Genomic DNA, 13,864 nt, shown 5'->3' on the forward strand with positions numbered 1-13,864 from the left:
TGCTTTCGATTTAACCTCCTTTGAAATACTATGACCTGGACAAATGATAATATGCACAGGCCTACAACAACATTTCTGCTCTCATCCACCATGGTTGAGGTCACAACGCTGCTGTAGCTGCTCTGGAAGTCCGAGACACTGAGGCCAAAGAGGAGCAGTGCGTCGCTGTGTCGGACTGTTTGGATTTAAGAAGCTGCACAGTCAGGTGAGCAGAAGCTGCCCCCCCCCCCTTCACCGTGGAACCGCTGACACAGAGACAACATGGAGCTGTGTGACAGGTTGAGTTTTATTTATCATGATAATTACAGTTTTTCTCAATCGCTTTGGTGCTATTCTCAGATCAGAATGAAAGTTCTCATAACTATTAGTTCAACCTCCACAACATGTAGTCATTTGTCCACATCATAGTAGCAGTTTCTCCTTCCTCTGAACAAATTGCAAATGCTTTTGGACATGTATCAGTTGCTCTCATACAATTCTCTGCTGTTTTACAACATTATCATTTGTTTATGTCATGTCAGTCAAAATGAACTATACTTTTGAACGCTGAATAGTCTTTCCCTATAAAACTAATAGTCCTCATTTCATTGCTTGAGTCATTACATGCAAAATTGTTGAACTAGTTTTCAAAATCTGTCAAACTAGTTTTAAATGTTGGGAGAAGCACTGTGAATTCAATGATTCAAACATTTACAGTAAGGAACAACAGGTATGTATTCAGCACTAAACAATCTGCACTGCTGTCATTGTGTCAGGCATTACTGTAAGATACAGTGGGACAAGAACTTTTTTACATTTACATTTAGACTTACACGGTACTGCACTACAGCATTTTATAAGTAGGAAGCACTTTGACAGTATTGTACACTACAGTAATAATGGTTGATGCAGTACATGTACTGTACATTACTGTAATTTTACTCTGCATCACATAGGATTACAAGACAACCTCACAGAGGTGGAAGAGACTGAGCCCATTACAAACAATGGCATAAGGTTGAAAGAGATACAATGTAAGGATGACATTACTGTATCTTTGGGAATATTGAATCTGTTTCAATCGCTACAACTGACAGAGTGATGTAGATGAAAATGTGACTGGAACGTCTGGATGTGCAGGAATGATTTACAGTACTCTGTAGGTTCAGTTACTATATGTACTGCAACATAGTTTACGTAAAGTTGTACCCAAACAGTGTTTCTTATGTTTGTTGTAGATGACTGTAGTGTATTTTTCCTTTGCACAATGCTGTGAACAAATCAGAATTGCAAAGAGCATATGCAGTAGAAATGTGAAACATACATATTCAGTATCTCCACTAAATACAGTAATGTGTAACTTTACTGTAGTTTTCACATGGCTGTACAAGTAGTGTATAGTGCTGTCTTGAGCATTTTCAGGTAGTATCATCACTTTTTGCATTGGAAAACACTTAGAGAATAAAGTGTCCTAATGAAAACATGACAAAGCCATTTGACCATCTTGTTCATAAACGATGGTGTCAGGACTTCTCATTTTGACGACACTGACAGTTTCATTGACATGAGTACTTGCTTTTGAGGGATGGACAATCCATTTTGAGCAAGTGACGCGCTTTTGCAGGTCATCCACTAGGTTTTGCAGTTTGTGATAATTGTTCTGAGAAATGCACTAACTGTTGTGCAAATGTTAAGAGTGATGTGAGAAAAGCACCAAAGCGACTGAAAAAAACTGTAATACATACTTAGTAACAAGCCTGTAAGTTCAACAAATCAGTATATGCTACTGTGACTTAACTAGCCTAGTTAAATAAAAAGATGTAGTTTAATACCATAATATATAGGGCTGACCAAAGGCCAATGTGTTTACTTCATGTGTCAAATATTTATTACTTGTTGCTACGACTCATTTTAGCTTCTTTCACCAAACTCCCATGATGCACTGAGCTCCTACATCCCATCCTTGTTCTGTAGGGCTGCTGTGTGTGGACCAGATGCTGCCGTCACCATGACAACGTCCCAACGTGCAGGAGGACACGCGGTCAGAAACTCCAGAGGTCAGAGAGAAGGTGGGAGGTCCTCCGCTCTGATTGGCTGAGAGACCCCGACTCCTCTCCCTGGACCCAGGACCAGGACCCAGTCATGTGACTCTGAGTGAGGGGGGTAAGAGGGTAAGAGGGGGGGTAAGAGGGTAAGAGGTGGGGGTAGAGGTGTGGGTATCTGTCTGCACAGCACTGTACAGCTGTACTCTGATAATACAACACTGTAATACTACAGTACTACAATAACACAGTGGTGCTATGATAATACTACTGTAATTATACTGTAGTTCTACAACACTGTTAGACTACAGTACCACAACACTGTAACACAACAGTCCATTACTGTGATACTACACAACAATAACACTACATTGTTATATTACTGCACTGTAATACTACAGCACTAATGAAAATACAACTAACAAGATACACTCAGAGTAAATGTACTTTTTTTTCATTCTGTGTAACTGACAACGTGAAGATTAATGAAAAACAAATCAAATCAAATAAATCACTGTTGTAATTTCACCAAAATGAGGATTTTCTGTTATCTTGTAAATTTCAATTTTCCTTTATTGTCATCGAGCAACAAAGCACAAAAAAATGTAGGTGCATCTCTCCCTAATAACTTTAAAAAGGATTAAAAAAAAAAAAAACATTAATTTAAATAATAAAAATAATAGATTAGGCCTTGTAGTGCCACATTATGTAATAAAGTTGCATTATAATGCAATAAATGTGTAATGATCTGCCACATTTTGTAATAAAATTCTTTAACGTAATATGTAATAAACTTTGCCGCATTTTGTTATAAGTTGTTACATATTGCATTAGTTACAAAATACAAGTGTTGCACTTTTTTATATAGAAACTTTAATAATAATTTTGTGCAAAATGTAACAACTTATTACAAAATGCAGCAAAGTTTATTACATATTGCGTTAAAGAATTTTATTACAAAATGTGGCAGATTTTACAAAATATTACATCATGAGGTGAAATTAATTACATTATTACAAAATGCAGCCTCAATACAGGCCTCAATTAAATGAATAATTAGAAAAAACAGTTTTCTTTACAATTTATTTAGTAAAATAGAAATGAAATCAAAGAAATGAAATGTTTAGTATTTGTTCCTCTGGTGATAATACGACAGGATGATCAGGAGGAGAGCGAGGCTGCAGCTCAGAGGTCAGAGGTCATCTCGCCTGTCTCCCCGTGCGGCGCTGTGATGTCATCGTCGTCGTGGTCACCATGGTGGGGGGCGTGGTGGTGTGCGGCTCCATCGGCTCGGTCAGAGCTCTGTGGGAGACCCGGATCAAGAGGAGGAGGGAGGAGCAGGACGAGGAGGAGCAGCAGAGGAGGAGGAGCGGCACCGAGCGGCGCTCCAGACTCAGCCTGGGGGTCTGGGAGGACCGGGCCGTTCTGGCTCCACTCAGACAGAAGCTGCAGACCGAGGACGGACGGCTGGTGCTCCGCATCGAGCAGGAGGAGTGGAAGGTATCTATTTATTTATTTATTTAAAAGGGACAATACACATTAATGAACATTCGTACGTGTGCACAAATGTAAATGCGTCAGAGTTAGCAACTTGCTAATTTGCATCCGTAGTCCCTTAGCAGGTAACACACAAACAGACAGAAATGCACAAGAATTATACAGTGGTTCACAATCATATACACATTCATACCTATACATAAAGTGCATGTGATCTGTAAAGTGCCTGGTATAAAGTGCCAGTTTCTAAAGTGCAAGTGCAAGTTTAAATAGGTAAATCTGTCAGATTGTCCTGGTCCAGTCTTCAGTCTGATGCAGGGGCGTAGCTTTGGGTTAAACATTTGGAGGGGGTTAAGATATCTGTCTGTATAGGGATTTTTTTTTAAGCAGAAAAGTGCAAAATCATTAACTTTGATAAAAGGACAAGGCTTATTTACCTCTTTATTTTGTCATCCCCACCTTTCAGTCATTTACCACTATTAGTATTATTATCTTGCCTGGATGAAGCATTATGAACATAGCACATCACAGCTTGTCAATAGCACAATGCAAAAAAAACAATTTGATTCAGAGAGAAAAGCCAATTCAGTAGCTACTGAGACCAGACAGCTGACTTGAGATAACACTTAACTTTTTAACTCAGTGATATGACTATCACCTCCTTGGGACAGTGTCTTTTCTCCTTTTATATGATGAACCAACCGTTTAAGACTGTTTCTTGGCCTTGTGGCTCTTTTCATTATGTTTCTGAGCAGAATATGGACTTGACCAACTATGACCAGGGATTACTATGTCTAGGTCGTAAAATAACGGCGCTACTTTTTTCAGTAACAGTAATCAAAAAAGTTACTGTTTCCCCGTTACAACGCTGTTACCGTTACTGACAATAAAATGCGCCGTTACTTGACTCAAGAAGTCCCGTCAGAAAATAGTAATAGGCTACACCTGTTAAAGTTTACGTTATACATTTTTTTTTCGGTCCATCAACTAGTCTAACACATTTGAGCATTTTATGAAATAAAAGTAACTCAATAGTTACTGTTATTATGTAGTAATTCAGTTACTAACTCAGTTACTTTTTGGTATAGGGCTGCAACTAACGATTATTTTCATTATCAATTAATCTGTTGATTATTTTAAACAATTAATTGATTTTTTGTTTGTTCAATAAAACGTTGAAAAACATCAGTCAGTGTTTCTCAAACCACCAGACGACGTCCTCAAATGTCTTGTTTTGTCCACAAACCAAAGAGAGACTTTGTCATAAAGGAACAAAGAAACCAGAAATATTCACATTGAAGAAGCTGAAATCAGAGAATTTTGACTTTTTTTCTTTAAAAAAACTACTCAAACTGATTATTAGATTATCAAAATAGTTGATAATTAATATAATAATCGATTATTGTTTGATTAATCCAGTAATTTTGTTTTTTTAAATATCATAAATGACGCCCTTGGTCTGATGTGAGTGTCTGTCTCTGCAGGTCCTACCGGGCTGTCTGGTCCAGCTCAACCAGGTCCAGGAGTGGCAGCTCCACCGGACCGGACTGCAGAAGATCCCTCACTTCATCTCCAGCTTCCAGAACCTCCTGGTGCTCGATCTGTCCCGCAACGGCGTCTCTGAAATCCCCAAACAGATCGGTCAGTAGTAGCTCCGACAGGTCAAAGAGGGGGTTTAGACATGGGTGCAGATCCCGGGGGGAACGGGAATTTCTGAAAAACATGAATTGTCCCCCCCAATAAAAATACCCCAAACTATTCAAAATTTAACAAATGTATTTTCAGACTTCACATTCCTCACATCTAAAAAGAAATTATTGAAATGGTGGAACAAATAATGTTTGACAAATATATTTCTAGGGCTGACCCGATTATCATATTTTGATAATCGAAGCTTCGCGTACATAAAATCGATCGGGGGGGGGGGGGGGGTCGTAGCGGAAATAATGAAAGTTATGGCAAACAAACACTGCATATCTCATAAATCAAGCAGGTTTCCAGGATGCCAAGTCGCCTACTCATTTTAATGTAACAATTGCCGATGAGAACCGTGTCAAAAAGGAAAAAAGGAAGAAAAAAAAAACAATCGATCACGGACTTAAAGATCGATTACCATGGCAACGAACGAAGCTTCGAAGCTTCGATTTTTTTGGGTCAGCCCTTTATATTTCTGACTCCACATTCCACCTCTAGTCTCCTCCACTACGATGCAAATGATGGGTAGTTTCTTTCACAGACGCTGATGACATCAGCAGGCTTTAAAGAAAACGACCCCCTCAATCTTAGGATTCATATTTTTGTATATTTTATATATTCATCCATATCAATTAATCATGCATAAAGTTCCATACACTGGGAGAAAAGGAAGATGGTGAGAAGAATTGGAGATCTGGGAGGGTCGGTGGGAGGCGAAAGATAAGAATCACCCTTTAAATTGTCACCCTTTAAATTATAATTTACTAATATAACAGCAGTGATAGCCTATTGGCTGTTTAGGACAAATAAACAAGAAAGGTATAAGCACAGTAAATGATTCCCTGTGCAGGACTTTTTGAATGATATGCCGAGACTCTGCGGAGTTGTGATTTATGGCGGCATGGTATGAGTTGCATATGGGCAAAAAAAAAAAAAAATCACTTTTGTGTCCCCCCCAATCCTGGCATCGGATCTGCACCCCTGGGTTTAGAAGACCGACCCTGTAGCCGGTCTCACCATGTGTCCTCCTGGTTCTGGTTCTGGTCTCGGGGATGTTGACGCGGCTCAGAGAGCTGATGCTGAGCTACAACAGAGTGCAGGTGGTTCCCGAGGAGCTGAGCGGCTGTGAGAGTCTGGAGAGACTGGAGCTGGCCATGAACCGGGACCTCGACCACCTCCCTGACCAGGTACGGACCAGATAGGAGTCGACTTATGAGTAAAACAAACTATTGACTGAAAGATGCACTTAAAAGTTAGTTATAATCAGACTTTGTGTAGGACTGAATCTTAAATGCCGGTCTCAGAGCCGAGTTACCACAGTACTATGTGCCGTAAACTGAATTTTAGATGATGTCACTTCTAAGTTGACCCTTATCTAAGAATATAGAAATATTTTAGCAATATCTCAGTGAACAGTTTATATACAACTGTAATCTACTAATCTAAGTAATACAAAATATATACATTGGGAATAAATGAAAAATAAATGTTGCTAATCTTTCCAGTTCATTAAACTCATGTTACACTGTTGGTGAGATGACATCCCTTATTAAATCAGTGACAGGGATGATACCTGCTCTGTCCAAACAATATCGTTAACTTTGATAAAAGAACCACTTTATTTTTGCATTCCCATGTTCGTTACAGTAGTAAAAGGTGTTTTAATCATTTAATAAAGAGATAGTTCAACATTTTGGCAAATTGGCCGATTGCCATAATCCCTATAGTCATAGCAGTAGGTTCGTTACCTTTCGTTGTCGGTGCAAGCTGTTTTTAGAACGGCGGAGCAGAGCCGTGAGCTGCTCAGAGCTACGCTACGGAGGCTCATGGGATTTCTTGGTTTCCCTCATCAAACTCATCAAGTTGTTTTAGAGGTAAATGCAGAGACTGCTTGATGAAAAACTGTCCCTGAAGGCAACGTGCATCAGTGGTTTTGCATGAATTTCCCTCTAAAACAACTCTGTGTGGTAACGTTGTGTTATTATCTCATAGCGTGGTGAATGTGCAGGTCACAACTTGTCCACCAGAGCGTTTTGGAGTTGTTGGATTGTGTATTTGATGAGTTTGATGAGGAAAACCAAGAAATCCCATGAGCCTCCGTAGCGTAGCTCTGAGCAGCTCACGGCTCTGCTCCGCCGTTCTAAAAACAGCTTGCACCGACAACTAAAGGTAACGAACCTACTGCTATGACTATAGGGATTATGGCAATGGGCCAATTTGCCAAAATGTTGAACTATCCCTTTAAACATCTGGGGGAGTAGTCCAGTAAACTTTTATTATTAAGTTTGAGAGTCGACTAACTTCCACAAATTCTCAGCTCTTCAGACTAAACTGACCTCTGAGACGCTTGATAGCACGAGCACTAACATGAATAACAAGGTTCTCCATCCAGAGGTTCTGGTCCAGCTGCTGGTCTCAGGTCTGTTGTGTGTCCCCTCTCTCTAGTTCAGACACCTGAGGAACCTGCAGCACCTGGATCTGTCCATGAACGACTTCACCGGCATGCCGGACTGCGTGGTCGCTCTGCCGGCGCTCGAGTGGCTCGACATGGGAGGAAACCGCCTGCAGTGTTTACCTGAGGACATCCACAGGTGGGTGGTGGTGGAGACACAGTGTGAGCCCCCCGCACTCTGTCACTTTTATTTATACATCTATTCTTGGACTTTTGCCTACATATTTGTATTTAGACATTTAATTTGATTTATTCCATTCATGGTATACACAGGGTTGCGCATATTTACATAATGTACACATAGTCACCATGAATGAAAAGGAGCAGGATGAAGAAAACCTATAGTACCTGCCCCTCTCTGTTGTTATAGTTACATTGGCTTACTTCAACACCAATATTATACTCTATTTCAAAATATTAAAGATGATGAAACATAGTAGTGACAAGAAAACAAACAAAATAGCAGTGGACACCACTCGTCTATCTATCTTTTATTGTTTTCCCTTCTTTTTCTCTTTCTCCTTCTTCTTTTTTGTAGACGCTTATCTTTTCTTTTTTAAACATTTTCTTAAACTGAGACATACTTGTACAACTTTTCAGTTCCTTGCTTTGTGAATGCCACAATTTTACACCTGCAACAGAAATACACAATTGTTTTAAGCTTAGCCTTGCAAATGTATGTTTAACCCTCAGATCCTGTGAAAAATCACTAACGTTCCCCTGATAGGGACATTTTTTGTACCCTGTTTTCAAACACACACCACGTCAAAGTAAAAATAGGTATTACAATAATTTTTTTGGGGGCCTGATGGGCGACCTTGATGCTGATTGGTCACGTGATGTTTGGCGCTGACGTTGATGCTGTGCTCTCATTGGCTCAGGCTGCCTCTCTGGGACTCCTGCACTTCCCCATCCTGAACGCCTCATTGGACCAGAGCTGCCAGAACATCACCTACAAGGTACGACCCGGTCCAGACTGGACTTCTTTATTTTTATCGCTTTCTACATTGTAGATTCAAACTTTTTCTTTAAAGACCTGGACCCAGTTGTTCAAAGGGTTTTGAAATCCCTTGTTTTGCCATCCAGGATCACGTAATCCACCTTTACCTTTACCCCAGTTGTTCAGAGCAGATACAAGCTTCTCTAGATGACCAAATCCAGATAATAAGAGTTTTAACTGTGAATGGAAGGGAGGGCAGGCCGGTTTAACAGCAGGGGAAAGGGCTCATGGGAGGGGAGGGGAGGGGAGGAGGAGGGGAGGGAGAGAGAGGAGAGAGGAGAAGAGGAGAGGGGAGAAGAGGGGAGGAGAGGAGAAGAGGAGACCAGAGGAGAGAAGAGGGGAGAGGAGGAGAGAGAAGAGTAGAGGGGAAGAAGGGAGGAGAGGGGAGAGGAGAGTGGAGGGAAGAGGAGAGGAAAAGAGGGCAGGAGAGAAGAGGAGGGGAGGAGAGGAGGGGAGAGGAGAAGAGAGGAGGGGGGAGAGGAGAGGGGAGGAAGGGAGAGGAAATGAGAGTTAAATATATTGTGGAGTGGGTGGTTACCATGGAGAGAACATATCATCATGTTCTCTCTCTCTCTCTCTCTCTCCTGTGTGTTGTAGATCGGAGGGACGTACGCCAAACCAGTCATCCTCCCTCCTGAGGTCGCCATCGGAGCGCTGGGGAAAATGCAGGTGAGTTACAGGCTTTCCCACGACGAAGTACTTAGATAAGACAAGCCCCGCCCCCTTCCTGTGTGTGTGTGCGGGGTAAGAAATTAAGAAAGTATTTTCGGGGCAATTTTGGCCCCATGGTCTCAAAAATGAGGCCATTTTCAAAATGTTTGGGGGCCATTAAAAAAAAGGTAATTAGAGCTAGTGAATTAAAACATAATACTGTTGAAATGAACGAGTTTCGGGGCAGATAATGTTATTTAGAGGCTGCATCTCGGTGCCCCGATCACTCCCATTATACAGATATACAAGGCTCTGAATGGATCTAAATATCATCTGAAGGCATCATCTGACACCAAAGTTATCTGGGTGAGGAAACCACCGGATTTTATGGCCCGCGGGTTGAGACAGGTTGGATTATTAGAGTACAAAGTAATGATAACCAGTAGATTATCACTGTGCGTCGCAGTAGCATCAGGCCGCCTCTTAACTCATTGAGTGCTAAAAGACATAAGAAAATAACCACTCTAACCCACCTTATGTGTGAATTTGGGACCTATGATGAACAGAACTGAAATAGATGAGGATCAAAAACTCATGAAAACTCACAATCTGGACATTTTATCATAATTCGGTTTCTGATGATTGCTGCATTGAGTCGAATCAGTGGCGCACGCAGCCCTCTAGGCGCCAAACATACTGAATAAAACAGCCCATATCTTTAAATCTACTGTTGGGCCTTGGTGCCACTAGTTAGCGAACACGTTCAGCTTCAATCCTGACGTCGTGTGTGTTTGTGTTTTAATGCAAAATATAAGAGTATAAAGAGTTTGACTGGAGCTCAGCCGCTCTGCTTTCACCCGCCAGGCTTCGCTCAGTCCAGTCCGGTGGAGCAGTAGTTGTGTTATTGTTGTTTTGTAGCGCCCCCCCCATGGTGGTTTTGTGAATATAACAACAGTATTTATCTTCCACGAGCCCTTTGACCCAGAAATGTAAGTATCAGAAGAGTGAAAGGCACAAACAGCTCATATTTCATAAAAGACGCTGTATTATACCTCCATTTCTAGAAAACAAGCAGGGATTTTGATGAAAACTGGTCACTGTTTAGCTTTGGATGGCTCAGGAACGGAGGCATATAGAAATAAACGGTTTGTCCCCATTGGAAGCAGAAAGTTTCACCTTTCAAACGAGCCATAGTATGTGTCTATAGCTATAATATAGAATACACTATACGTCTAAATTGCTGGCACCAGGATTAAAGCTTTGTAAAACAGCGCAGCATCCAATTAATTAAAGTACATAGCGGAAAGAAAATTGCTTGCTAATTTCTATTTCAAATTGTTTTTTATTGAGTTTTCAAAAAACTGTAGTGAGAAAAAACAAAACAGACACAATTGCATGAATACCATACATGGATCCCATCTCCAGTGTGCGTCTTTTATAATATACATACATACGTACTACATAGACAGTTTTTCTTTTGCTTCAATTTGTTACATTTTCAATAGTCAACCCATGTACAGATACATGCCAAAAGAAAAAAGAAAATCAACAAGAGAAAAGACAGGAAGAGAAGAGAAAAGGGGGGGGGGTAGAGAGCTACTGATCTAAGGTGGTTGCATCAAATTCACTTGTAAAGTATTCTAAAAAAATCGCACCAAGTTTTTTTGAACCTTTTTACAGAGCCCTGAATTGTGCATCTGATTTTTTCTAGCTTAAGAAACGCCATCACCTCACGGACCCAACGTGAATGGGATGGAGGTGTGGTTGATTTCCAACCAAAAAGGATAAGTCGGCGGGCTAGTAATGTTGAGAATGCTATAAAGTCTGAATGATGTTTTGATAGCCCGCTGTTGCTAGGGGTAACCCCGAATACTGAGATAACTGGATCTGGCTCGATTCTTCTTTTTTTTTTTTACAAATATAAGAGAATGTATTGAAAATCTCTGACCAGAATATGTGTAGTTTTGAGCATGTCCAAAACATGTGTCCCAGAGTGGCAGGGGCCTGATGGCATCTGATGCAGTTTGGATCTGAGCCGGGGTAAATCTGGGCCAGTCTGACTCTACAGAGGTGTAGGCGGTTGTGCTTGCTAATTCCAACCAAGGGGGCAGTTGTGGGTCTGAGAAGTGAAGCTCACTTCCGCGTTCAAAAAACTGCAATCCCCCCGGCTTCCTCTGGGGGCTGGTGTCAGAAAGCAGCATTCCCCATAGACCCCCATGTTAAAATCGCCGATTTTACATCCTCAATAAACATGTTAAAAGCCTGGTGTCAGAACGTTTTTTTTTTCTCAATCGATAGTTTCTACCCCCGCACACACTCTGAGGGGGGTGAATTTTTTTTTAACTCTACCGTTTTACTGTTATTAGGTTAAAACTCTGGCCAATTAGGGCGCGTAAACGTTGAGTGACAGGTCCGAGCAGCTCCGTGGACAGCTGCTTCGAGGCCAGTGGGCGGGTTCTCGGCCGGCCAATCCAACATGGCGCTGTTCAGGCCGCCATATTTGAGTCACAAAAACGACTCCCCAAAACCAATGGGGGACGTCACGGACGCTACGTCCATTCTTTTTACAGTCTATGGTTTCAATATAAGTTATTTTTCAAAATAAAAGACATGTCCAACATCAGATGTGCATTAAATATTATTTACTTTTTTGACCGAATGCTAATTCCAACGCTGTGTGTGTGTGTGTGTGTGTGTGTGTGTGTGTGTGTGTGTGTGTGTGTGTGTGTGTGTGTGTGTGTGTGTGTGTGTGTGTGTGTGTGTGCTCTCAGGTGCTGCCCCGGTTCGGCGCTGGCGGTCAGGTGGTCCCGGCTCACATCATGAAGGTCAGCTGGTCGGCGGATCACCGCATCATCGACGGCGCCACCATGTGCCGCTTCTCCAACCTGTGGCGGGAATACCTGGAGAACCCGGCCAGCATGGTGCTGGACCTCAAGTGACCGGACCCAACCGGATGGAACCGGATGGAACCGGACCGCCAACACTAACACACCTTCACCTCTCCCCCTTCGCCGCCATCGCCACCGCCGCTGCCGCTGCTGCTGCTGCTGCTGCTGCTGCTGCTGCTGCTGCTGCCTTCATCATCATCTTCTTATTATTCTTCTTTTCTCTCATTTCCTTGTTGCCTTTCAGCGAGTTGCGGCGGCGGCGCGATGCGGCGGGGGAGGGGAGGGGCCAGCCTGTCAATCATGTCGTTTCCATGACAACCACCCACTCACTCACTCACTCACTCTCTCACCCCCTTACTCTCTCACTCACTCTCTCTCTCTCGGTTGGAGGTTTAGAGGTTTTTGTAGTTTTTGGTCCAAGTTGAACCAGGGTTCAGCTCTTCAGGTGCTGGTGGTCTGGGTCTGGATTCTCTTTGCTGGGGGGTCGGGGGTGTGTGTGTCATCAATTCATCAGTTCATTGATCAGTTTGGACTCTGGTACCCCCCCCCCCCCCCTCACTCCCCCCCCCCCCTCTCTGGATCCTGGACCGGACCAGTTCTGGTGTTTTTCTATATTTGGAAAATTAATCCTAATAATAATTTTAATCGGTGAAACTTTTAATTTGAAAATCACAGGACAGGAAGTTGGTTTAAAAGTGAGACTGAACCAGTGTGTGTGAGAGTGTGTGTGAGATCCAGGACCAGAGTCTGGGACCTGAGCCCCGGGTTCACCAGAGTCCAGTTCCACCAGTTCGATCCAGATCAGATGAACCCGTCTGGGATCTGGTCCAGTTTAAAGTGGTTTTCTGAGTCCTGAACCAGGACCACCGCTCTGTGAAAGGTCCAGAAAGTCTCCGCTGATCATCAGGACCAGAACTTCACATGGTTCTGGTTCTGGTTCTGGTTCTGGTCCTGGTCCGATCTGGTCCCGACTGACTGAACTGTGTGTAAATGAACCGGTGGATTCTGGTTCTGGACCCGTCTGACTGTTACTGCTCCTCCAGCTCCTGAGGGGAGACCTGGTCCTGGTCCTGGTCCTGGTTCTGGTTCTGGTCCTGGTCCTGGTCCTGGTCCTGGTCCTGGTCCTGGTCCTGGTTCTGGTCCTGGTCCTGGTCCTGGTCCTGGTTCTGGTCCCGGTCCCGGTCCCGACGTCTTCCTCTGGGCTGCTGGGTAACGATGGTGTCGTAGTTTTTTTGTTTGTTTTGATACTGACCTTTATTTTGTTTTGTTTTGTTTGTTTCATGTGTTGAAATGTTTGTTGTTGTTGTTGTTTGTTGACGCTGTCGTGGTTTTGTGTGGGGATGTGGATCTGGATCAGGACTCTTGGACCTGGTTGTGGTCCTGGTTCTGGTTCTGGTCCGACTCATAAACAGTGAAGTGTCTGAACCCTGGTCAAACAAGAAAAAAGAAAAGAAAAAAAACTCAATAAAGTTGAAGTGAACCAAGTCTGAGTCGTTTGTGGTGAGTTCAGGTTCCTCAGAGAACGTGGGAGAAGTCACTTTCTGGTCCTGGACCCAGTTGTTCAAAGTTTTGATTATTTCACAATTAAAGAACTTTTCCCCAACTATTAGCAAATTTAATGAGATTTGAAGTTTAAATTTGAAACACATGGGGAAATGTT

The 13,864-nt window shown here is 42.5% G+C and overlaps 1 protein-coding gene across 1 annotated transcript; it reads left to right on the plus strand.

Moving 5' to 3' along the window:
- Window positions 1-2,981: 2,981 nt before the first annotated feature.
- On the plus strand, window positions 2,982-12,924 carry LOC311007994 (leucine-rich repeat-containing protein 39-like). The gene is made up of 6 exons (XM_084001425.1): window positions 2,982-3,521; window positions 5,003-5,163; window positions 6,268-6,400; window positions 7,659-7,804; window positions 9,263-9,334; window positions 12,088-12,924. The coding sequence occupies exons 1-6, from the start codon at window positions 3,276-3,278 to the stop codon at window positions 12,137-12,139; spliced, it is 810 nt and encodes a 269-aa protein (XP_083857551.1). The 5' UTR covers window positions 2,982-3,275; the 3' UTR covers window positions 12,140-12,924.
- The last annotated feature ends 940 nt before the right edge of the window (window positions 12,925-13,864 follow it).

Source organism: Trachurus trachurus (genome assembly GCF_905171665.1).
Source record: "Trachurus trachurus genome assembly, contig: scaffold_166_arrow_ctg1, whole genome shotgun sequence".
Classification (NCBI taxonomy): Eukaryota; Metazoa; Chordata; class Actinopteri; order Carangiformes; family Carangidae; genus Trachurus; species Trachurus trachurus.

What these genes read in the sequence shown, in the direction of transcription:
- LOC311007994 (XM_084001425.1), top strand. Translation starts at nt 3,276, where the DNA reads ATGGTGGGGGGCGTGGTGGTGTGCGGCTCCATCGGCTCGGTCAGAGCT. An exon ending in TCGACCACCTCCCTGACCAG is followed by an intron (nt 6,401 to 7,658) that starts GTACGGACCAGA and finishes CCCTCTCTCTAG; the next exon opens with TTCAGACACCTGAGGAACCT. An exon ending in TTACCTGAGGACATCCACAG is followed by an intron (nt 7,805 to 9,262) that starts GTGGGTGGTGGT and finishes TGTGTGTTGTAG; the next exon opens with ATCGGAGGGACGTACGCCAA.